At 51.0% G+C, this 24,090-nt stretch overlaps 4 protein-coding genes across 4 annotated transcripts; 1 reads left to right on the top strand and 3 right to left on the bottom strand.

Annotated features, from left to right (window-relative positions):
* Positions 1-1,051: 1,051 nt before the first annotated feature.
* N7506_001792 (uncharacterized protein) lies at positions 1,052-2,582 on the top strand (the record flags this gene model as incomplete). Its single annotated transcript, XM_056951088.1, has 2 exons — positions 1,052-1,139; positions 1,198-2,582. The coding sequence occupies 2 exons, from the start codon at positions 1,052-1,054 to the stop codon at positions 2,580-2,582; spliced, it is 1,473 nt and encodes a 490-aa protein (XP_056817003.1).
* An 8,675-nt stretch (positions 2,583-11,257) lies between these two features.
* On the bottom strand, positions 11,258-11,668 carry N7506_001791 (uncharacterized protein; the record flags this gene model as incomplete). Its single annotated transcript, XM_056951087.1, has 1 exon — positions 11,258-11,668. The coding sequence occupies one exon, from the start codon at positions 11,666-11,668 to the stop codon at positions 11,258-11,260; it is 411 nt and encodes a 136-aa protein (XP_056817002.1).
* Positions 11,669-12,610: 942 nt separating this feature from the next.
* On the bottom strand, positions 12,611-15,639 carry N7506_001790 (uncharacterized protein; the record flags this gene model as incomplete). Its single annotated transcript, XM_056951086.1, has 3 exons — positions 12,611-13,601; positions 14,165-15,503; positions 15,558-15,639. 3 exons carry the CDS (start codon positions 15,637-15,639, stop codon positions 12,611-12,613), a joined length of 2,412 nt encoding a protein of 803 aa, XP_056817001.1.
* A 4,933-nt stretch (positions 15,640-20,572) lies between these two features.
* N7506_001789 (uncharacterized protein) lies at positions 20,573-23,692 on the bottom strand (the record flags this gene model as incomplete). The annotated part of the gene is made up of 5 exons (XM_056951085.1): positions 20,573-21,488; positions 21,536-21,562; positions 21,635-22,040; positions 22,104-22,631; positions 22,693-23,692. 5 exons carry the CDS (start codon positions 23,690-23,692, stop codon positions 20,573-20,575), a joined length of 2,877 nt encoding a protein of 958 aa, XP_056817000.1.
* Between the last annotated feature and the right edge of the window lie 398 nt (positions 23,693-24,090).

The following is a 24,090-nucleotide window of genomic DNA, read 5'->3' as shown; positions in this document are numbered from 1 at the left end:
CACATACGACCATAGGGTGTGGAGAACAGGGCTTCCCGTCCGCTCAGCTGTAGTTAAGCTATACGCCGGTGAGTTGGTACTTAGGTGGGGGACCACTGACGAATCCTCGCTCTCGTATATTTTTGTTTTTGTTTTTCCCCTTTCGCTCAATTTTACCCTCTTGGCTGAGCTATAGTTGCCTACGATTAGGTCGCTTTTAAGCTTTGCCTTCTATTTGTTCTTCGTAGAGTAATTTGCCCCGAGTGACACGAGGCAAAGCCTTATCTCCTGGTAAGCTTCCCGAGGCTCCTGGAGACGCGTCGGGCCGGTTTTAATGCACGAAGTCTAAATATATTCCCCGCTTGCATGTCACGCGTTACAGGCCAGAGTTTGCTCAGTAAATTTAGGTAAGAAACCCCCCGTATACATGAGTCGTCTAGGCGTGGAATACGCGGTGGCCAGAGCCAGTCATCCCGAGAGTCCGGATACCGTCGTTTGGGTTTGGGTTAGGCTTAGGGTTTGTTCAATGCCCACTTGAGGTGGGTGCAGGTCGCGGGGTCCTTCGGCTTCTTGGCATCTTGGCATCTGCACGGAGTGCATATATCACATGTTCAACGACACGTCTAAGACCAACAAAGCCAAGGCTGACAGTTGGACCCACAGAGCTTTCCTATGTGATTGGGTCGTAGCCTTCCGGGGCGCTGAAATATTAGGTTGTAACTAGACTGGCCTGGATTACGGGCGTTGGTGAAACCCTCTCTAGTCGCAAAAATACACAGTGGCTGCCACTAGTGATGTGCCTAAGCCATTCTAATACAATGAACCAATCCTTACCCTGAACAGAACTAAATTTAGCCGAAGGTCTACGCCCGTGGCTGGGCATGTAAGGAGGCGCAAGAGTGGGCTGCACAAGGCTCGGTCCGTCTCCTGCCATTATAAGGGGACGAGGCTTAAAAAAATTGCAGAAGACTCTCTTGCTATAAACATTCTGAGCCCCACCATCAATCTTTCTATCTCCTTGCCTGGGGCAACACGCGGACTTCCCACTTTGGGATTTGAATCTTTCCTCAACATGCCGAGGCATTACATCCCTCAACTAGGAACACGCTCCTACGAATTTGAGTATAGTACGGTGGTCAATATCGAGAGCCGAGATGACTGTGTGTATATGCCCATTGTTTACGGAGTGGTTTCTTAGCCAATGCTGATATTTACCAGTCGGTCCCACCGAGTGCAAGTTTCCAGGTTTTCCTAAGCCAACCACGAACAAGCACAGCCAAAAAAGAACAACTGGCATCATATGGTCTGGCCTCCTGCTCTGGATATCTCTTTTAGGAGCCGGGATTGCCTTCACGGTCTTGTTCGTAGTACAAACGGACAATAGCGGCTTTGAATACAACAGCCCGGAATACGCGCTGTACAAGAATACCGTGTTTAAGGATTGTTACAACACGTCCGTGTCTGCCACCACTACGCCTGATTGCCCTTCTATCAAAGCCATTTTACAGCAGAACAACAACCCAGGGTCTGTCGGGACCTTGGGCCATACCACCTTGTCACAGTCGGGAAATTCGAAAAACAACAATTCCACTTACACCTGGTGCGAAGTAATGACCTGTTACAACGACTTCAAGATCATACCTTCCACGCCACGTCCATCGGCCTTCTGGCCGACACTTCTTGAAGCATGGGATATAACTGCCATCACTTTCCTACTGGCTTTTTGGCAATTCAGAAAGATGCACAAGGCATTATACAGCGACAAGTTGACGCGCTGCAAAGGTTTTGAGTGGGATACTTGGCTAATCCTAGCCTGGGATCTCGCTTCCTTTATCTGGTGGTGCTTTGGTTTCGGCAGGTTTATGTTGAATCCAACACGATACCCTGCTCCATCCATGCTCGGCTGGGTAGCGATGTGGAAATATTCTTATATGCTGAATTATCATCCGTATGAGTGTGTCATCCGACGCGCTCCTGAAACGGCACAGCAAATTGCACAGTGGACACTCAACATACTGGCAACTCTATTGTGGATAGCTTCGGCATACATCTGCACATACAGCTTTCAATCCGCTGACCGAAAGTGGTCACCATATGATGCATACGACTGTCTCGCCTCTCGCATCGCGGATGCGCCCGGAGCTTCGACATGCTCAGCAGAGCAGATATGCTCCAAACAGACGCTTTTCAGCTCCTACGCCTTCAGATTTCCTAACCAATACTTCCCGGGTGCCACGAATTTTCTCGGTACTTTTGTTGCCCTTTCCATTGCTGCGCTGTACATGGTATGCGCCCTCGGCATTTTCCCGGTGATCAGATATATGCTTCAAGGGGGAAGTATTCGGAAATGGAGAGAAAGAGTAGCAAAACGATATGATTTTGGGTTTACTGGTGGTATATGTCTTACATCGGTCGGATATATGATTTATGGTGCGTTTACTATATTTGACGCAGTCCAAGCATTCAAACACGGTCGTGAGGGCCCGGTCACATTTTACTGGGACTGCACCGCGCTGCATGTCAACGTGAGCCCGTGGCGGTACTACTTGGATGTGAATTCCGATCGAGTAGTACGACTGGCCAAAATGTGGTTTAATTCATGAAGTCTACGGAGTAGTGGAAGAGTGCTTGTGCTTTCTCATTAGAGATCGATCGATAGTTAGTTCTAATCTATGTGATATGACCAAAAATCAACTAGGTAAAGACAACCTCGGAAGTTTAACCGAAAAAGAAAATTGGACTCCCGATCACCGACCGATGTTATTTTAGAGAGCGAAAGTAAGGAAGAGAGGGGGAAAAAACAAGAGCAAAAGCATACAACAGTGAGGATTCGCTAGTGGTCACCCACCTAACTACTAACTCACCGGCGTGTCTTAAGTACGGCTGAGCGGACGGGAAGCCCTGTTCTCCACACCCTGTGGTCGTATGTGTCAGTTACGACAGTTTTAATGACTATAAAGGCTCAAAACCATGCCGTGGTATAAGTTGATAGGTGAGCGCCGCTTTTGCGTCGCGCGACTCGGGCGTTTAGGGTGAGTGCGCTATAGACAGGGCGAGCCGCCGAGTGAGAACGGTTACGTTATAAGTTGACTGCCTGGCGGAAAAGGGGGGGGATCCCCCGGAACAAGTCATAAAAGACGCCGAGGAAAATATTACAAGGGCAATACTTAATGCACCATACTGTTATCAGATATGTACAGACGGATGGATGGATGGATGGATGGATGATATCATTTACCCTGACCTCTCGCTTTTGGCGATATACAGGATACAGCAACTATATATATCATTGTATGTACACGTGTGATGTCCCACTTCCTAAAAACGAACTTGGAGCCTCGTCAAGGCCTATCGTGGCCTAATTGCCGTTCGATTGGTTAGGCTGCCCTCGTGGCGCGCGACTTTTGAATCGTTGTGACGCCTCAGCGAAGTCCAGCACGGCGTCAACCGTCCTGGCTCGCGACACGGTGTCTGGTTTACCTTTCTCACCTTCAGTTGAGCCTCCCAGCAGACTCGACACGCTGTTAAACGCGTCCCCAACTTCACTCCTTAACTTTCGTCGAATTTCCCTCAGATTTGGGCAGTCCACCAGCACATGGGTGACTGTTTCTTGTGCGCCGCACACGCACTGATCATTGGCGCGGAAGCCAAAGGTCTTGGCGTAGGTGGATAGCCAATTATGGCCCGTGCGTAGCTGTGTCAACAGGTACGCCCGGCCCCTGGGCAAATTCCCATACAGCTTCCTGGTGTAGACCGCCGGTAGAGTACTGTCAATGTTCCGCAGGTGACCCCCTTTGGTAGATGCTTTCCATTCCCGCTCCCACTGGGCGCGGATGGTGTCGCGGATAAGCGCTCTCTTCCTCGTCAGCAGAGGGCGGAAGGGGTGTGTTTTGCCCGGGCGTGCCGCGTCTTTGGCTAACCGATCTGCCGCGTCGTTTCCTGTATTATCGCAGTGTCCAGGTATCCATTGGAGACGAAGTGCGGTTCCCTTTGCTTGGACTTCCGTAGCCGCCTGGAGGATCGCGTGGATGATGCGTTGCCCTGATTTGTTTCCCGGATTCTGGATTGCTTGCAAGGCCGATCTGCTGTCGCAGAGGATCGTTGCGAACTTTGATTCACTATCTTCTGTTCTTGGCCGCTGATGGCTGATCTTGAACACTGTACTGACAGCGTAGAAGATGCCAATCAGCTCCGCTACGTGAACCGACCACCGGTCCATCGGTCCCACCTGGACCTGCTGAGACTCAATGACCTCTAGCTTGTTGTCGAGTGCAGCGATAGCAGCACCTAGGTGGCCTTCACGTCCCGAAGCATCAGAGTAGACTACGATGGCGGATGTGGACCCTACGGTCTCAGCCCGTTCTCTGGCCGTCTCTCGGTCGGACCCGATCTCGATCTCCGCGAAGGACTCGGCTCGCCATGGGGGCAGTGGTCGTGGGTCGATCGTCTCTAGTTCATTCAATCTTTCTAGGTTCATGGTCTTCAGGGCTTCCGCCAGTGGAAAACGAGCGTACGACCCGATGTTGTTCCTACGTTTCTGGGCTCGCCGTAGTGCATCCCAAACCGGATGATCCCGGGGTAGAGTGTGGAGGCTTGCGATGGTGTTCTGCGCTCGGTGGCGGAGACGGAGGTGCGTTGGCAGAACGTGTGCTTCTACTTCCAGGGTCGTCGTGGCCACCGTTCTGAAAGCTGATAAGATGCGGGTCAACACAGTCCTCTGGACTGTGTTCAGATGTCGTAGGTGGGTTTTATCTCGCAAAGGGTCATGCCAGACCGTCGACGCGTAGTCCATGACCGGAGTAACGCAGGCTTGGTAGAGCTGTCGCATCTGTTCTGGGCGTAGATGCCGCAGTCCGGCCAGAGCAATACTGACCTTGATTGCCCGTTTGATTGCTTGCTGGACGTGTTCTTTCCAGCGAAGCTCCTGGTCGAAGACCACCCCCAGTAGCTTAGCAGTGGGCGACGGCTCGACTGTCTCTCCGTTCATAACCACTTGACCTTGGAGCTGTTCGTGTCTTTTCCTGGTGATGTGAATCAATTCGGTTTTTTCGGCTGCGAAGCAAGACCCAGTTCGACGGGCCCATGCTTCGATACGGGGAATGTCTTCCGATTGGATCTTGGCTAGGTTCTCGTCGGCTGAGCGTCCTACTCGCCAGCGGAAGTAGTCATCGATAAAGGCGGATGCGCCGCCGTGGGAATCGACCGGTTGGTCGACTAGGTCGGAGTTGAAGAAGGCGAACAGAATGGGGGAGAGAGGCGAGCCCTGTGCTAGCCCCGCGTTTGCTAGTGATGTGGTCTTCGTGCGGAAGTCATCAAATCCTATACTAGCGTGGCGGTCGCTCATGAAACTCGCAATCCATTTTCTAGCCACAGTTGGGATTCTTCTGGCCCGCAGGCAGACGTCTAGGCTCACTTTGTTGACTCCGTTGAAGGCACCTTTCAAGTCAAATGCTACTAGCGTCACCACTTTGTGTTTGTACCACGCCCGGTCAATCGCGTTGGAGAGGACCAAAAGGGCCTGTTCAGTGGTTCTGCCTGGTCGCCCCCCAAATTGGGTGTCCGGTAGCAGACCGTGTTTTTCGGCGAGGTACGACAGTCGTCGCGCCATCACCGATTCAAGCAGTTTTCCCAGCGTGTTCAGGAGTGAGATCGGGCGGTAGGCCCCAGGGACCGAGTAATCTGGTTTCTTGGGTTTCCGTAGCACCACGATCTTCGCGCTCCGCCATCGTTTCGGGTGATATCCTAAATTGATGGATGCGGCAAAAATCCCCGTGATGTGGACCTTGAGGTATTTCCATAGGTGTTTCCATACCAGTGTTGGCAGGCCGTCTTCACCAGGTGCGGTAGATCCTTTGGTGGCTTTGAGAGATCTTTGGATCTCAAGCTCAGTGATGGGTTGCCACGGGAGTGCTACAGGTGTTTGGGCGGACAAATCCTCGTGAGGTTCGTCCATTGGCGGGAAGAAAGTGTCTAGGAAAGCCTGTGCTTTGTCCTCATTTTCTATGAGCTCATTGCTGCCGGCGTGCAATGTTGGTACACATCCCCAGGCCTCTCGTGGTTTCATGTAGGTGGCTGCTTTCCACAGCTTCCCTTCCCCAGCTTCGTCAAGGAACTGTCTCCAATGTGACGCCTTCACCTTCTCGATAGTCCGGGTCCATAATCGTCGTTTGTGCTGCATCTCTTGGAAGAGGGTCATGGAGCGGGCGTCGTGTCGCCCGAATTCAGCACAACTTTCTTGCCACTTCCGGCGTAGTTGATTAACCTCGGTCTGCTGTATCTTCAGTGCTGGGGTGAACCAGCGTTTGGAGTATGGTGTGGGCCGTAGGTCGGGAGTGTGTCTATCTACCGCCCTGGCCGTCGCCTCTGTGAGCTTCTCGACTGTCTCATCCAGCGCCGGTCTGGTTTTCACCTCCTTCCATGGGCCTAATTGTCGATTTACGTCTTCGGCGATCTTGCACCAGTCCGCACGGTCGTAGGCTTTCTTTGCCTTGGCGGTGGGTTGGCGCTGCGACCTTAGGTCCCATTCAGAGTACGTTGCGCGGTGGTCTGACCCGTAGTTTTCGTGGTAGAGATGGCATTTGACGAGCAGTTCTGGGCGGCTAGTTACTGTCTGATCGAAAGTGGTGCTCTTCCCTGGGTCGTTAAAGGGCCAAAATGTCGCTGTTCCGCATGGGAGACAGCTGTGTAGGCCATGCTCTTGAAAGAAGTTGATCAATTCGCTTGCATCTTCAATGAATCGCGGTTGGATATGGCTTCCGCCCCACATTGGATGATGCCGGTTGAAATCACCTGACAGGATGATGCTTGTTGTCTTTGGATCGTCTTGGGTGTTGGCTATAAGTGTGTTTTGGATTGCCGTGAGTGCTAGTTCTGCCGACGTCTGGTTCGGTGTGAATAGCGGAACGCATGAGAGGTAAACTGAGAAGATAAGAAATTGAGAGTTGGTTGTCCAAATCTTGATTGCCGTGACGTCCGGGTGGTCGCAGGCGATCTGTCGATGGGACGAGGTTGAGACTTTTCGGCTGACGTAGATCAGACTGCGGAACCGACCTGCATCAGTCTCGGTGGTCGGTCGATAGAGCCGCCAGGCGCTGTGGTTGACGTGTGTTTGATAGGCGGTGATAGATGGTTCTTGGATCAGGAGTACATCTAGCTCTTGGCTCTGGTGGTCGTTGATAAGCGCTTCCATCTTCGGCCCTGATTTCATGATGTTTAACTGTAGTAGGCGAAGGTTTGTCTCTAACATTGGGAGTTAGAGGTTGCCGGTGTTCGGCATTGACGATCACTGGTTGGGTGTTCACCACCGCAGTCGAGGCATCGGGCTCTCACACCCGGGGGGGCACCGTTCTCGCTCGTGTTGGCCAGCGCAATGCCCACATCGAGGTGTTTCCTTACATGACCATGCAAGGTGTCCAAATCGTTGGCAGCGGAAACACCTCTTTTTCTTGACCTCGCAGCGCTCCACGCTGCCGATGTACCTCTGACCGATAAGGAGGCCGTTGTTTAGGATCCAATCTGCTCCTTCAGCCGAGTCAAACCAGATGCCGAGCGATGCAAATTTCCCTAGCGCTTTGTCCTTCTTCTTGAGCCAGGCCACCTCCTCGATCTGGAAGCCTCGGCCAGCTAGTTCGTTTTCCTCCACGATCTTCTTGATAGCTTGAGGGCTAGAGTTTTCTAGATCAAATGCTTCCGTTGGTGTTCGGTGGACAACGATGCCGAATCGTGGCACGACTAGTTTTGTCTTGTTTCCAAGCTCGTTCAGCCACTCCGTGTTGTTGCGGGCCGTTTCGGCCGACTGTGGGTTCTTAAACCGAATCAAATATCCCGTCTTGGTGGTGCCAATCCCGGCGACTTGGACATCCTGTGTGGGTGGTGTGTTGAGCAATGCCGTTCGGATATATGTGTTAGCAGCATCTGTGGGGAGATAACGTCCAAAGGTGTTTCCATCGCTGTTGCTGTTGTCCCGTGGATCAACAAACGATCGTTGGGTGCTGATTCGGACGCAGTTCTGATCCTTGTCGGACCGTTGTTGGTGAGTCGGTTGAGGAGTCGTGTGGTTGCCGCTGGCCGCTACCGCGGCCCATGATCTGGTCGGCGGTGTTGATGGGGGCGTTTCAACCTGCCCTCGCAGCGCTCGGATTTCCTCATGAAGCTTCTCGTTCTGGGAATGGAGAATGTTCTGCTCGTGCTTTAACTCTTGTAGTTCGTCTTTAGTGGCTTGGATGAGTGTGGTTTGGTGGTGGATGATGTCCTTGAGGCTGTCGATGAGCTGGCGGACCTCCTTGGTGGTCACTCTTCCGGTCTGCTCGCCAGTGCCAGCGAACTCGGGATTCGACCGCGGTGCAGATGTAAATTCATCACCATGACGAAGCTGTCTTCTCTTGCGGGGAACAATCGACGGCTGAAAATCAGTCGACGAGAATAGGTTGGTTATTTCTTGGGTGTTTGTGGGTACGGCTTCGGGTGCCCCCACGGGTGGGTCCGCCATCGATTTGTGGGATTATCTCCCGCTCGGCACACAACCACAATAGATTTATATCAAAGATAATATCAACCACAACGTCGGACTTGTTACAGACGCCTCTTTGATACAGTCCGCCGGACACCGGAGAGAGCGATTTCGGGTTCTGGTCGATAATAAGATATGTACAGACGCGCTCGAAATCAGTTTCATCTCTTTACTCTCTTTAATTCTTTGCTGAACTTTGTTTTGCATGACGCTATACCATTTACGGTTAGATTACCCCTGACCCACACTTTCGGCAGTATTCTAGTACGGTAATCAATAATGGCATAAAAATAGCTATTGTACCATGGTTGTATGGGCTATGCGTGTCTAGAACCATGCGCTTGCAAACAAGCCAAACAGACTAGCTGGCAGGAGATTCGGTCGGTTGTCTGGCCACTACACCTCTCACCTCTTCCCCCTTTCAGTCAACCACGTTCACTCTACTACTCTACTAACACAGTGGAACGAGCGAAAACATACGTAGACACAATACTGGTGGGATGAATCATTTCTTTACAACCGACTGATATGCCCTACAAATTGCCGGATCCCCTGGGTCCCACCTTCTGTTGAACCCCGGATGACAAAAATGTGCTGAAGTTCAATTTTACCAGGAAATTGAGGACGATGATTAACCACTTATATCTCAACGGTGATGAATCTCAAGCCCAGGACCTCGATCCCCCAGACCAGGATTCGCAATACGCTCCAACCCCAGGATATTACGTACACACGCCACCCTCAGAATATGGATTCAGCCCTTCACCGAACCGTTTGCCCCAGGACGGTGCCGAGCCCTTGCTCTCTACCCAACCAGAAATCAACAAGTTGCTTCAGTTCTCCGAATGGGAGGCAAATAGGCCAGACGACGAGCTTTCCGCGAGCTTCATTCGGTATACTATCGAGTGGAAAGTCAAGGTGAATAACCGGTCCGTGTCAGAGGATACGGAACAGGACATAGCCCTGACCCCAAGTGCTTACTGGCCCTTAGTCCTTAGGGAAAAGCTGCATAAGGTAATCGAGGAGAAGGTTGCTCGCAAACGAAGGGTCAGGTCGGACGACACATCCATTGTTGTGTCCATCAACGATCGCAAACAACGGGACCTGAAAAAGCGGTTTAATGGCCTCAGCATTGACTGGACCACCGTGGAAAAACAATTACTCGCGTGGGGGAAGTTTCATGCTGGCGGCAAGGAGTTGCGGCTAGTGATCATCTTCAACTATATAGAGGACGACCACTCCACAAGGGTTGCAACAGGTAGCAACGAGAAAAGAGGGAGGTCATCGGTCACGAAAAGGATGCTCAACGAGCGGGATCAACAACTTGATGCCGAACAGCATACATCTGGGGAACAATCGATTTGGCGGGCTGTCTACAACTTGATGCGTTGTCCTTCGCCATCTTGCCATCTTGGTCCGCACTGCTGGCAGGACCCACATGGGAAAAAACACTATCAGCTACGGACACATCACCTCAAACGCCTGATCGCTTATGTTGAAGGCGGTGGTATCCTGGAGTGTCAAGACGATGTCCCTGAAGCTGTTCGTGAGGAACTCTTCTTGGAAGAACAGCAGAAACTGGCAAGTCAACAGTCTAAGAGCAATAAAATGCTCGCTTCAGGAAACTGTCCGCCTATTAATATCAACTTCATGGGAGGGCAACCTCACTTGCAGTCACCGACGGCCTGCTCAACCGCAGCATCGGACACATCTCCTGCGCAAAACGGACAGACAGTAGATCAACTCATAATTGACGGGCCCCGAGATGTCGCTGTGAGAGAATACAGCGCATGGCAAGAAACAAATGTTGTTGACGACAACTTGAAGGCTCAATTTCGCCAGGCATGCGACGCAACGCTGGCCAACGGTCTGGATCTTGAACAGATCCATGAGGACCGTGACCCGGGATTTTTTATTGAAAAAGGAGTTGCGATAGGGATTGCCCGCCGCTTCGTAAGCGATATTGTCAGATGGGCGAGGCACGTAAGAAGCTGACGGCGCAGACTGGCAGTCAAAGTCACTGGCAAGGCGTGACTGAATGAAATTGCTTGCTTATCTGATTTTGATGCGATGTACTTCCTGCAATACACTACCAGGCAGAATAAATGCGTATTACATGGTTGATCTAGTCAAATTCAATGCCAATGAAATACTCTTGTACAGAATTACCGTTGATCTATCATCAACATCGAGCCTCAATGGTAGTCTTCAACAACAACGCCAGCGTGCCGGAAATGGCCCCTTGCACTTTCTTCTCGCGATCCGACAACATCGATACACCACTCAAGGAAACATTCAAATCCTTGGTCCGGGCTTTGTTCATATCGCCGCCAATTTCGCCTGATGAACGCCTTCAACTCGGAGAAAAACTCCTCGATAGGATTCAAATCGGGCGAGTAAGGGGGCAGGTAAATTAGTTTTACTCCCGCATTGATACATATTTCTTTGATTCGCTCAGAATGATGAAAAGATGCATTATCCATGACTATCACGGACTTTGGTTCAGGCCACTTTCCGCAATGTTTGAGAAGGCGCTCAATGAAGTCTTCAAATACGGCTGCATCGGTCGAGCCTTGGAATACTTGAGAAAAAACAACACCATCTTGGGCGTACGCAGGAAGGATCTGATAACGTTGGTCACGATGGAATTCGGATACCTGCAAAGGCGTCGCGCCCACCGGAGACCAGCCGGTCCGTCTAAAACCAATTCGTTTGTCGCATCCAGACTCGTCTACATAGACTAGGTGATGGGATCGAAATTCCGATAGGTTATGTAGGTATGTAGAAGTCTCGCAAATCGGCGTTTTGTTCCTTTGCTCTTTGTCGAGCCACCTTTTTCGACCAGCCGACAGATGCAAGAGCCCGCTTAAGACTGGAATTCGTTATCCGAATATGGAATTCATCCCATAAAAAGAGCGCCATCTCATCCACATAGAGCCCAGGTTTCTCAAGAAGATGATCACATATAGCCTCTAGCATTGGAGGGGTGATACTTCGTCGTCGTCCGACACGTGTAGGAGGCGCTCGGACATTCCCAAATAGGTGGAGGTTGTTGCGGAGGTTGATGATTGAACGCTCACTACATTCAGCTGCTTCAGCCATCTGTGATGTGTTTAAGGATTCACTAAGTATCATGTCGCGGATCATCTCGAGCTTGGAAGGAGGGAGCCTTGGCGCCATTTTGCGTAATGATGGTGGAAGATTCAGGGTGTTGGCGGTGGAAACTTCCTCATGAGCCATCGTTGGTCCAACACGGGGAAGTTCATTCCTCCATGCTCACCCCTGCTCACCCTCCTGCTCAGTGAGCGGACGAAATAGTTTTGACTGAAGAGCTGGGAACGACGGAGTAATGGGAGATGCACGTGACCTAGCACCATCGTAGGTCTTGGAAACGTGGTTGTCATGGCGACAGATCTGAAAACTGCGGCAATTCTTCAGTGCCAACCACGTTAGATACAGTAGAACGGCACGCGCGATGTCATGGATGGCAGACTACGTGTCTGGTCTCCGGGGCGGCTGTATCCTGCTCAGGGAGCGGATGAAATGATTTTTGATTGACGGTCGGGGGGATGCTGGGGTATTGGGAACTGCACGTGACTATAGGTCTCGAAGTTCCCAGGCGCTTGGTTGTTTCTAGAAGAACGATTTGAATTTGAAAACTGCGGGCCCTCAATTATTGCTAGCCAGGGGCAAAGTGACAGTACCTCCTGAGGAGTAATGGATGCTAGATGGTGGGCTTAGTTTCACCTAGGGAATTGATTACGTATTGTGCCTGTTGCCCTAGCGATTTAATGTGTTGATCTGCCCACATGGATCACACAGGTAGTCCCGATTTGGGAGTACATATGTATACAGTCTCACGACTTCTTTCTATTATTGGTGATTCTGGGCATAATCATATAGGCTGCTCAAGATGAGACATTTATAGGAAAGGCACAGGGATCTGAAGCAAGATTGTTGGAACAATGACTCTTCACATGCCGGGGGATGGTGGGGGGAGTGGGGCAAAGCTGTTGTTCCCTTCATGTACTGGTCGAGGGGGACACATATTACAACTCCTAATAACAACAATAATCGATATTTATGCTTCAAAGACAAACGTTTGCTCACTTACCTCATTGGTCAAAGGCCACACTGATCTTTAAGTGCGAGGAATATGATACGATGTGACGAACCAGCGATCGCCAAATTTGTTGAAGACATAGCAAAATGAGAAGGGTGAGTTGGTCGATATTCGGCAGGCAACCAAAGGATGTTGACTCCATTATAGGTTAGCCAGGAATGGTCATCATTCAAACTATACCCGTATTGTTCTGGCTGGGTTGAAAAGTGAGGAGGAGACGTAAGGTTATCGGTGAGTCCTATATCAAATGTACCATCTGAGGTGTGTAAATGATTGAGATTGACTTGATCAAATTGAATGAAGCCGGGAGAGCGGATATGGAAGATTGATGTGCAATGACAGGTGGCCGGATCCCAGATCCTGACGGTGTGATCAAAGGACGTTGACGCGAGTCTGCTTCTATCTTGCGACCAGGTAATTGCGGTGACCGAGACACTATGCCCCTCGAGGGTTGACGCGCACTGGCCGGTAGCGGGATCCCAGATCTTGACGGTGTTATCAGAGGACGCTGATGCGAGTCGGCTTCCATCTTGCGACCAGGCAATCGAGTTAACCGGACCGTTGTGTCCCTTGAGAGTTGACGCGCACTGGCCAGTGGCCGGATCCCAAATGCTAACGGTGTTATCAGAGGACGCTGATGCGAGCTGGCTTCCATCTTGCGACCAGGCAATCGAGTTAACCGGACCGTTATATCCCTCGAGAATTGATGCGCATTGGCCGGTTGCCGGATCCCAGATCCTGACGGTTTCATCAGAGGACGCTGATGCAAGTCGGCTTCCATCTTGCGACCAGACAATCGAGTTAATCGAACTGCTATGTCTCTCGCGAGTTGACGCGCACTGGCCGGTGGTCGAATCCCAGATCCTGACGGTTTTATCGGAGGACGCTGATGCGAGTCGGCTTCCATCTTGCGACCAGGCAATCGAATTGACCCAACCGCTATGCCCCTCGAGGGTTGACGTGCACTGGCCGGTAGCGGGATCCCAGATCCTAACAGTGTCATCAAACGATGCTGATGCGAGTCGGCTGCCATCTTGCGACCAGGCAATCGAGTTAACCGGACGGCTATGCCCCTCGAGGGTTTGAAGACATGAACTCCAATCTTTGTCCACCGATGGCTCATTCAAAATCCAATCCGGTCTCTCTCTTTGATAACAACTTTTCGTGAGACTCAACATAGGGCTAAAAATCAGAGGTGAACTGTATACTTGAAGGGGGCTACGTTCAATTGCTACTCTGTGGTATCGAATAAATCGGGAGGCGTCTTGAATCCGATGTGAAAGGACAGGTGGTTTGCTTGCTTCCTATTATAGTAGTTCTAATATCAGAAGAGGAGATGGTGTCGGTGTATGCAGTTACTCACACGAAACAAACCCTCTAGCTTTAGCATAGCTGCTATGCCTTGTGATAGGCATCCTAGAACGCTCAAGGCTTCGAGCCAGTAAAGGTACTTCGTTTGTAGAAAGGCACCCACACACCCTATCTCGTCAACGCTTATATCATTCCTTTTATGGCGTCGGCTATGGTGAAGATGGTCAACCCAATAGACACACGCATACTCCGCAGCTGCTAATGGATTCGGGCTGGGTGGTATGACTTTCTCAATCGGGAATCCAGGAAACTCAATTTGAAAGATGTCACGCCGAAATACCTTAAACATGGCTTGTAGAGAGCGAGAGAAAACTGCATGGTGTTCAGCGTCTATACCTCCAGGGAAGACCCCATTTTGCGTCTCTCTGAGTAGAAATTCCTTTGCAGACTGATGGACGAAAATGATAGTCTCTTCGCGCACAGTTAGAAAGGAGCCACAAATCGCGATAATCTCTGATAGGGCTTCAGAGTCATCAGAGAGATCATCAGGTAGCTCAACAAGAGAGGCTAGCTCGTCAAACGCGATAGGCCGATACACTATGGACATGACAGCCAGTATCCGCTTGCAGGGCTCGGCATCTTCTGAGTTGCGAACCTGATCGATCATCCGACTATACAAGGCATTCAGTCCAGAAGGAAACGTCTCCAGCTTCTTAAGAGCGTGCCTCCGCGTTGTTCTATCAAGCTCTTGACAGACCAAAGCTACCCAAAGGAAAGTGCCTTGCGAGTTAGATGACAAGTGACGGCAGATCGTATCACGAGTTTCTTCGCTATACTTTTTAACTTTCGCCAGATAGTGAACCTTATGTTGAATGAGTTTGCCCACAGCTTCAGATACAGACGACTCATTTAGCTCTAATGAGATTGGAGTTGTCTGGGTAGTGTCAAGCCGCTCTTCGATATCAGGCCAGTTGCGGCTGGAGACAATCCACTTTGCCTGTGGATAAGCAGACGATGTGTGAGTAATCAAGTTGATAAGGGAAGGTAAGCCTGTCGTGCATTCGTCTAGGGCGTCGATAATCAAATAGGTGCTCTGTAAGGTCTGGTCTTTCAGCATATCCGTGAAGATCCTCGAGAGGGCATTCCATGCGTTTATGTCCTCGAACAGTGCTTTTCCCGCTTTATCATACTGTCTTTGCACATGGGAGAGAAGAGATACCTGCTTCTCGACAAGCGAATATATCAAGCCACGGAGAACAGCCGTGGCATTATTTATTCGTACGTCGGTAGCTTGGCAAAAAAAGAACGAGATATTCGCAGTGTCCCCAAACAATCGCGTTAATTCATCGATGATACCACACAGCAGCATTGTCTTGCCTTTGCCCGGATCACCTCTGATCCAGAGGAGACAGTTGCTCTGGTTGTTTTGCCATTGTTGAAACTCTTCATTGTCCAGAATCCAGCAGTATGAGTCTTTGAATAACCCTCCGTTGGTGTTCTGAATACGATCTTTGTCATGGTGAGGATCGGTCGTCCGCAAATCCCGCAGGCACGCCTGATTCAATGATTTTTCTGCTTGTACTTAGGTAGTCATACCAATTAGTCACCTTCCTTTATAGTTATACTCCTACTCACGGAACTGATTAGTGATGTGACCAAGGTTTTGCCCAACTTGGAACCCAGAGTTTGAACTGTCATATGATGTCGTGTATGCCATTATCGTAGCTTTCTGATTTTGAGAAGAGGCAGTAGCGAGCTTACGGCTAAGTCGTCAAAGTACCCCGCTGTCAGGTGACCGATTAAGCGACAAGGGAGGGAAGACTCGTCGTTCTGGCATCCGGCTCCTTGTTCTGTCGAAGGCGCATCATATATAATTTTATTCATTGTGGTGTTTGCGTAATTTAGTCAATAATAATCCATTCACCTTGCGCAAGAAGAAATGCTGTCAATATTGAAGTAGTGACTCGTGAGGCATCAAGATATAAGGTATCAGTCGTATGGTTATTTCCAATATATTACAGCGTAGCAGATTATGTGATTCGGGGTTACAATACGATTCGGGATTTTGGAATTTATAAACCGAACAAAGACTAGTGTGTTTCAGGATTAAGTTCGGGAAAGAATCAAAGAGAGTAAAATGGTGAAACTGATTTCGAGCGCGTCTGTACAGCTCTGCGCTGGCCAACACGAGCGAGAACGGTGCCCCCCGGGTGTGAGAGCCCGATGCCTCGACTGCGGTGGTGAACACCCAACCAGTGATCGTCAATGCCGAACACCGGCAACCTCTAACTCCCAATGTTAGAGACAAACCTTCGCCTACTACAGTTAAACATCATGAAATCAGGGCCGAAGATGGAAGCGCTTATCAACGACCACCAGAGCCAAGAGCTAGATGTACTCCTGATCCAAGAACCATCTATCACCGCCTATCAAACACACGTCAACCACAGCGCCTGGCGGCTCTATCGACCGACCACCGAGACTGATGCAGGTCGGTTCCGCAGTCTGATCTACGTCAGCCGAAAAGTCTCAACCTCGTCCCATCGACAGATCGCCTGCGACCACCCGGACGTCACGGCAATCAAGATTTGGACAACCAACTCTCAATTTCTTATCTTCTCAGTTTACCTCTCATGCGTTCCGCTATTCACACCGAACCAGACGTCGGCAGAACTAGCACTCACGGCAATCCAAAACACACTTATAGCCAACACCCAAGACGATCCAAAGACAACAAGCATCATCCTGTCAGGTGATTTCAACCGGCATCATCCAATGTGGGGCGGAAGCCATATCCAACCGCGATTCATTGAAGATGCAAGCGAATTGATCAACTTCTTTCAAGAGCATGGCCTACACAGCTGTCTCCCATGCGGAACAGCGACATTTTGGCCCTTTAACGACCCAGGGAAGAGCACCACTTTCGATCAGACAGTAACTAGCCGCCCAGAACTGCTCGTCAAATGCCATCTCTACCACGAAAACTACGGGTCAGACCACCGCGCAACGTACTCTGAATGGGACCTAAGGTCGCAGCGCCAACCCACCGCCAAGGCAAAGAAAGCCTACGACCGTGCGGACTGGTGCAAGATCGCCGAAGACGTAAATCGACAATTAGGCCCATGGAAGGAGGTGAAAACCAGACCGGCGCTGGATGAGACAGTCGAGAAGCTCACAGAGGCGACGGCCAGGGCGGTAGATAGACACACTCCCGACCTACGGCCCACACCATACTCCAAACGCTGGTTCACCCCAGCACTGAAGATACAGCAGACCGAGGTTAATCAACTACGCCGGAAGTGGCAAGAAAGTTGTGCTGAATTCGGGCGACACGACGCCCGCTCCATGACCCTCTTCCAAGAGATGCAGCACAAACGACGATTATGGACCCGGACTATCGAGAAGGTGAAGGCGTCACATTGGAGACAGTTCCTTGACGAAGCTGGGGAAGGGAAGCTGTGGAAAGCAGCCACCTACATGAAACCACGAGAGGCCTGGGGATGTGTACCAACATTGCACGCCGGCAGCAATGAGCTCATAGAAAATGAGGACAAAGCACAGGCTTTCCTAGACACTTTCTTCCCGCCAATGGACGAACCTCACGAGGATTTGTCCGCCCAAACACCTGTAGCACTCCCGTGGCAACCCATCACTGAGCTTGAGATCCAAAGATCTCTCAAAGCCACCAAAGGATCTACCGCACCTGGTGAAGACGGCCTGCCAACACTGGTATGGAAACACCTATGGAAATACCTCAAGGTCCACATCACGGGGATTTTTGCCGCATCCATCAATTTAGGATATCACCCGAAACGATGGCGGAGCGCGAAGATCGTGGTGCTACGGAAACCCAAGAAACCAGATTACTCGGTCCCTGGGGCCTACCGCCCGATCTCACTCCTGAACACGCTGGGAAAACTGCTTGAATCGGTGATGGCGCGACGACTGTCGTACCTCGCCGAAAAACACGGTCTGCTACCGGACACCCAATTTGGGGGGCGACCAGGCAGAACCACTGAACAGGCCCTTTTGGTCCTCTCCAACGCGATTGACCGGGCGTGGTACAAACACAAAGTGGTGACGCTAGTAGCATTTGACTTGAAAGGTGCCTTCAACGGAGTCAACAAAGTGAGCCTAGACGTCTGCCTGCGGGCCAGAAGAATCCCAACTGTGGCTAGAAAATGGATTGCGAGTTTCATGAGCGACCGCCACGCTAGTATAGGATTTGATGACTTCCGCACGAAGACCACATCACTAGCAAACGCGGGGCTAGCACAGGGCTCGCCTCTCTCCCCCCATTCTGTTCGCCTTCTTCAACTCCGACCTAGTCGACCAACCGGTCGATTCCCACGGCGGCGCATCCGCCTTTATCGATGACTACTTCCGCTGGCGAGTAGGACGCTCAGCCGACGAGAACCTAGCCAAGATCCAATCGGAAGACATTCCCCGTATCGAAGCATGGGCCCGTCGAACTGGGTCTTGCTTCGCAGCCGAAAAAACCGAATTGATTCACATCACCAGGAAAAGACACGAACAGCTCCAAGGTCAAGTGGTTATGAACGGAGAGACAGTCGAGCCGTCGCCCACTGCTAAGCTACTGGGGGTGGTCTTCGACCAGGAGCTTCGCTGGAAAGAACACGTCCAGCAAGCAATCAAACGGGCAATCAAGGTCAGTATTGCTCTGGCCGGACTGCGGCATCTACGCCCAGAACAGATGCGACAGCTCTACCAAGCCTGCGTTACTCCGGTCATGGACTACGCGTCGACGGTCTGGCATGACCCTTTGCGAGATAAAACCCACCTACGACATCTGAACACAGTCCAGAGGACTGTGTTGACCCGCATCTTATCAGCTTTCAGAACGGTGGCCACGACGACCCTGGAAGTAGAAGCACACGTTCTGCCAACGCACCTCCGTCTCCGCCACCGAGCGCAGAACACCATCGCAAGCCTCCACACTCTACCCCGGGATCATCCGGTTTGGGATGCACTACGGCGAGCCCAGAAACGTAGGAACAACATCGGGTCGTACGCTCGTTTTCCACTGGCGGAAGCCCTGAAGACCATGAACCTAGAAAGATTGAATGAACTAGAGACGATCGACCCACGACCACTGCCCCCATGGCGAGCCGAGTCCTTCGCGGAGATCGAGATCGGGTCCGACCGAGAGACGGCCAGAGAACGGGCTGAGACCGTAGGGTCCACATCCGCCATCGTAGTCTACTCTGATGCTTCGGGACGTGAAGGCCACCTAGGTGCTGCTATCGCTGCACTCGACAACAAGCTAGAGGTCATTGAGTCTCAGCAGGTCCAGGTGGGACCGATGGACCGGTGGTCGGTTCACGTAGCGGAGCTGATTGGCATCTTCTACGCTGTCAGTACAGTGTTCAAGATCAGCCATCAGCGGCCAAGAACAGAAGATAGTGAATCAAAGTTCGCAACGATCCTCTGCGACAGCAGATCGGCCTTGCAAGCAATCCAGAATCCGGGAAACAAATCAGGGCAACGCATCATCCACGCGATCCTCCAGGCGGCTACGGAAGTCCAAGCAAAGGGAACCGCACTTCGTCTCCAATGGATACCTGGACACTGCGATAATACAGGAAACGACGCGGCAGATCGGTTAGCCAAAGACGCGGCACGCCCGGGCAAAACACACCCCTTCCGCCCTCTGCTGACGAGGAAGAGAGCGCTTATCCGCGACACCATCCGCGCCCAGTGGGAGCGGGAATGGAAAGCATCTACCAAAGGGGGTCACCTGCGGAACATTGACAGTACTCTACCGGCGGTCTACACCAGGAAGCTGTATGGGAATTTGCCCAGGGGCCGGGCGTACCTGTTGACACAGCTACGCACGGGCCATAATTGGCTATCCACCTACGCCAAGACCTTTGGCTTCCGCGCCAATGATCAGTGCGTGTGCGGCGCACAAGAAACAGTCACCCATGTGCTGGTGGACTGCCCAAATCTGAGGGAAATTCGACGAAAGTTAAGGAGTGAAGTTGGGGACGCGTTTAACAGCGTGTCGAGTCTGCTGGGAGGCTCAACTGAAGGTGAGAAAGGTAAACCAGACACCGTGTCGCGAGCCAGGACGGTTGACGCCGTGCTGGACTTCGCTGAGGCGTCACAACGATTCAAAAGTCGCGCGCCACGAGGGCAGCCTAACCAATCGAACGGCAATTAGGCCACGATAGGCCTTGACGAGGCTCCAAGTTCGTTTTTAGGAAGTGGGACATCACACGTGTACATACAATGATATATATAGTTGCTGTATCCTGTATATCGCCAAAAGCGAGAGGTCAGGGTAAATGAAATCATCCATCCATCCGTCTGTACAGCTCCACTCGCAATATCTGGACTCCCACAAACGGGGGCGACCACAACAGGTGTGCATGGGGTCCAAGAATAGAGACAACATATTGGGGTTTCAATTCAGACTGTGTACTTATAATATTAATCTGTTTTGATTGTTCCCCACTAGTTATTGTTGCCAGGGTAAACCAGAAAGGGGCGGGAAAGAGACAGTACAGTGCACGGGCCCCGTCTTATTTGCTGCCGGCGCTCTCCTGGATTTTCTCATCAAAGTCTGAACCGAATAGCTTCTAACTGTTAAGTATCTTCCTAAAACACGAACGAGGAATCCACACAGCTCACAGCCGCCGTCTTTTCTGCCCAACACCAGGCTCCAAGAAATGGACTAGTCGCTTTGACCCACGATAGCAGTAACAAGATCTCCGTGGCGGCCAATCTAGGCTTTGATGATCTGCACGTCCAAACTGAGCGTAAGCCTTCTGCTCATCGAGAAATTCTAGCGTCGATTTGGGGAAGCCGCCAATCTTTTCGCGAAAGGTATCATTGGCAATCTCAATTGAGACCCTTTCCTCAAGGCTGGTGACCCGAAAAGCAACGCGCTTTCTGAAATATCCACAAAGTTGGCAAATGTCGACTGGACCTATGCTTCCCAAATCGTGGTCCTGATTAGACCGAAACCTGGCGCCGGGGAACTCGACAAGAACTCGCTGCACGATCTCGGTAGGGTTCGGTCGTGAACAAAGAATAGATCCCCGACAATAAAAAGAAGCATTGCCCTGGACAGGAGACTCATCTAACTCAAAGAAAAACATGGCCGACGCAAGAACGCTCCTCACAAGCTCAGCTGGGACTGCAAAATTTATATTTGACATTTTTTCCAGCGAGCACGTATCGTCTAATGCTGGCAATGTACCATCGATGGCCTGGTCCAGCCGGACAATATCGGGTGTCGACGAATGGGGAAGATAATTGAGAGCTTCCAAAAACCCTTGCTTTCCATCCATAGAGGGAGAAGACATCATGGCCCGAAACATTCGAGGAAGAGCACCCTCCCGAATTTGACCAAGAAATCCGGTTGGATCACTCGGGGTACTTGTGGAGAACCCTGTTCCGACAGATAGGAGAAGGTCGTGCCTTTTCGCCATGGGCCAGATGATGCCCGACTCTCGCAAAGCAATGGCTAGCGGATTGTTCGCCCGGACCCCACCATCCTGCAAGAGACCAAGGCCTGGCAAATTCTTGGTCTGGAAATAACTAGAGAGTGTCAGCTTGTTATTCTGCGTCATGGTGTTTGAACTCACAAGGGTGCTGCAACACTGCATATAGCTCTGTCAAAAGCCAACTGTTAGCAAAATCCGCTACTAATTTTCAAATTGGTTGCACTCGGACAGTCGACTTACGCTTCCCATAAAAATGGATTCTCCCAATCGCCGTGTGGCGCCAGAAATAGATAGGCTGCATTCGTGGAACGCGGGTTTGCTCCCCGATAATTGGCCAAGATACAGGCTTTGCCATCGGAGGTGCGGCTTGCCACAATAGCGACCCGGCAACCCGCAGAGCTATTCATGGCAACATCGAACATGCGGCGAGATGGGCCAACGGCTGCTTTGAAAATCTGTGACAGCCCATCGGAATCATAAAGACCATCTGTGGTCAAGTTGAACGCCGAGGCCAACCACCGAATACAGCGAGGAACTGGGCTATTTGAGGTACGACGAAAAATCTTTCGCGCAAGGTCGGTGAATGCATTGAAACATTGAGTGACCGAAGATTGGCTGAGAATGATGTCAATAGCGGATAATGCGCCTGAATCGGCAGTTTTGTTAGTATATCAACGATGATAGTCACTCGGACAGTGGTCGTACGTACCTACGCTAGTTCCAGTGCACAGCTCCGGCAGAGACGCGATTGGAACACCAATGCGCCTTTCTAAAGCCCGTAGAAGGCCTAGTTGAATCAGACCGCGCACCCCACCGCCATCTAAACTGAGAATCACCGGATGCTTGGTCGGAGGTAGTTGGCGGACAGTGACGCTGGACTTCTCGTCGCAGATAGGACATTGAGTGACCTCGAAATGATACTCCCCAAGCGAACTTGGATTTCCGAAGATCACGACGCAGGTGTCACATATTGCATGTTTGCAGGGGAGCATATGCTCCGGGGGTCGACACAGACAGACCAAGCAAGTAGTGGTGGAGCGAAGACCACCACACCGGCGATACAAGCGATGCAACGTCTCCTTTCGAATGGCTGCTGAAGTTCTCACAGAGCTCAACTGCCCGAAACTTTGCACGAAGCGGAATGAAATGCCAGCAATATGGCCCTGGAACTTTGCGTCCCAGGTACTGAGACATAGTTTCTCATAAATTGCGGCGAAAACCAAGATGGGCGAGAAACCTGGGCAATTCAGCTTTGAAGTCGAGATATGAAAGTGCGAGTAAAAGGAAATCGAACTTACCATGCATTCCAGGGGGGTAGGCATCCATCAAGAAAGCCGTAGCTACAAGGTCATCAAAGTCCTCCCTTGAGCAGCTAACGGATTTTCTATGGTGGCTGACCTCTCGAAGACAATCGCCCATCGTGTCATTTTTCGTATAGCCCCTTCGGGCCCTTTCCAACAGATCAAATGGCGGTGCATCGAGCAGCCTTTGGTGAATTTGTACATGAGTGTTCCAGAAAGCACTGAGGTGAACTGCTGAGAACCGCCGACAAGCTGATAGCTGCTCGGCCTGGACTATACCGAGTTGCTTGAGGATCAAGCTTTCCAGTGGCGCAAAAGCGACGCTGTCTGAAAGCCCGCTACGTGGACTGAGATCGAGAATCATGACTGTCCCGGTCTTGATCGTCTTTTCAAGCTGTGCGTATTCTTGTGTGAATGCTTTTGTTGTATGCTTGCCGTTGGTCAAGACAATGACTATCTGCGTGGGAGCCGGAATACCCTCGTCGCCAATGGTCAGCTGTCGACGTGGTTGTTGGAGTAAGTTTCTTGCGGCCTGAATGTCAGCGGCGGAATCGAGGAACAAACACAGGACCTGGGTCCATGGTAAAACAAGTTCCCTCTTCACTTCTTGTTGTAGCCTTGCAGGGGGCAACAGCCCTTCTGTGCCCGTTATAGAGAAGCTTCGATGCTTTGTAGTTGAATGCTTGAGCCATTTCGAGTCGCCCATGCTGTGTTCCAGGTTTAAACTGCTTTCAGCAAACAACACAGGGCTCTGTGTGTGAGCGGTATTGGTGCTGAGATGAAGACGAATCAAGCCAGAGGGGCCTTTGCGTGTGATGTTGTTGTAGGGGAACAGAGCTCGCAAAGCTTTCATGCGGTTTGAATTTCCTGTAAAGTAGAGCAGGGACGGATATTGCCATTTTGGATAGGGCAATTCCTGCACAAGTTCTTCCAACCGGTTGGTATCCACTAAATTGCATACTTCATTCTCGCTGACGAGATCAAGCCAAGCAGCCATTAGATGGAGTGAGAGCTCTAAGGAAGGAAAGAGGTCTGCTGGAAGCTTTATATTCGGGCACTCGTCTGAAAATGACAAGAGGAGCTTCAAAGTGTCGCTGGGCCCTCAGATTCGAACAGGCGTGGTCGTTTCTCGTCTCAAAATTTGATGTCAAGCGAAAAGATTTGGGCGCCAGGTTTCTTCTTCGTGTGTATCTGCAAGTTGCGGTCGTTTGAATCAAGTTTGCAACAAATGTCACTTTCTGTCATACTCACCGCGAGACAATGCTGCGGCTTCCTCTATATTAGAATGGTAGCAATCTTGCACTACTGACTATATAATGCATTCTCAAGCCCTTTCTTGCTTTGTAGCCTCTTCGTGATAGTCCCTAACATTCCTCGGCTACTACCTCTGTGGGC

This window comes from Penicillium brevicompactum (genome assembly GCF_028827555.1).
Source record: "Penicillium brevicompactum strain IBT 35665 chromosome Unknown utg000001l_segment0_segment0, whole genome shotgun sequence".
Lineage (NCBI taxonomy): Eukaryota > Fungi > Ascomycota > Eurotiomycetes > Eurotiales > Aspergillaceae > Penicillium > Penicillium brevicompactum.
The sequence above is the reverse complement of the archived record's forward strand: the minus strand, read 5'-3'. Positions and strand labels throughout refer to the sequence as shown.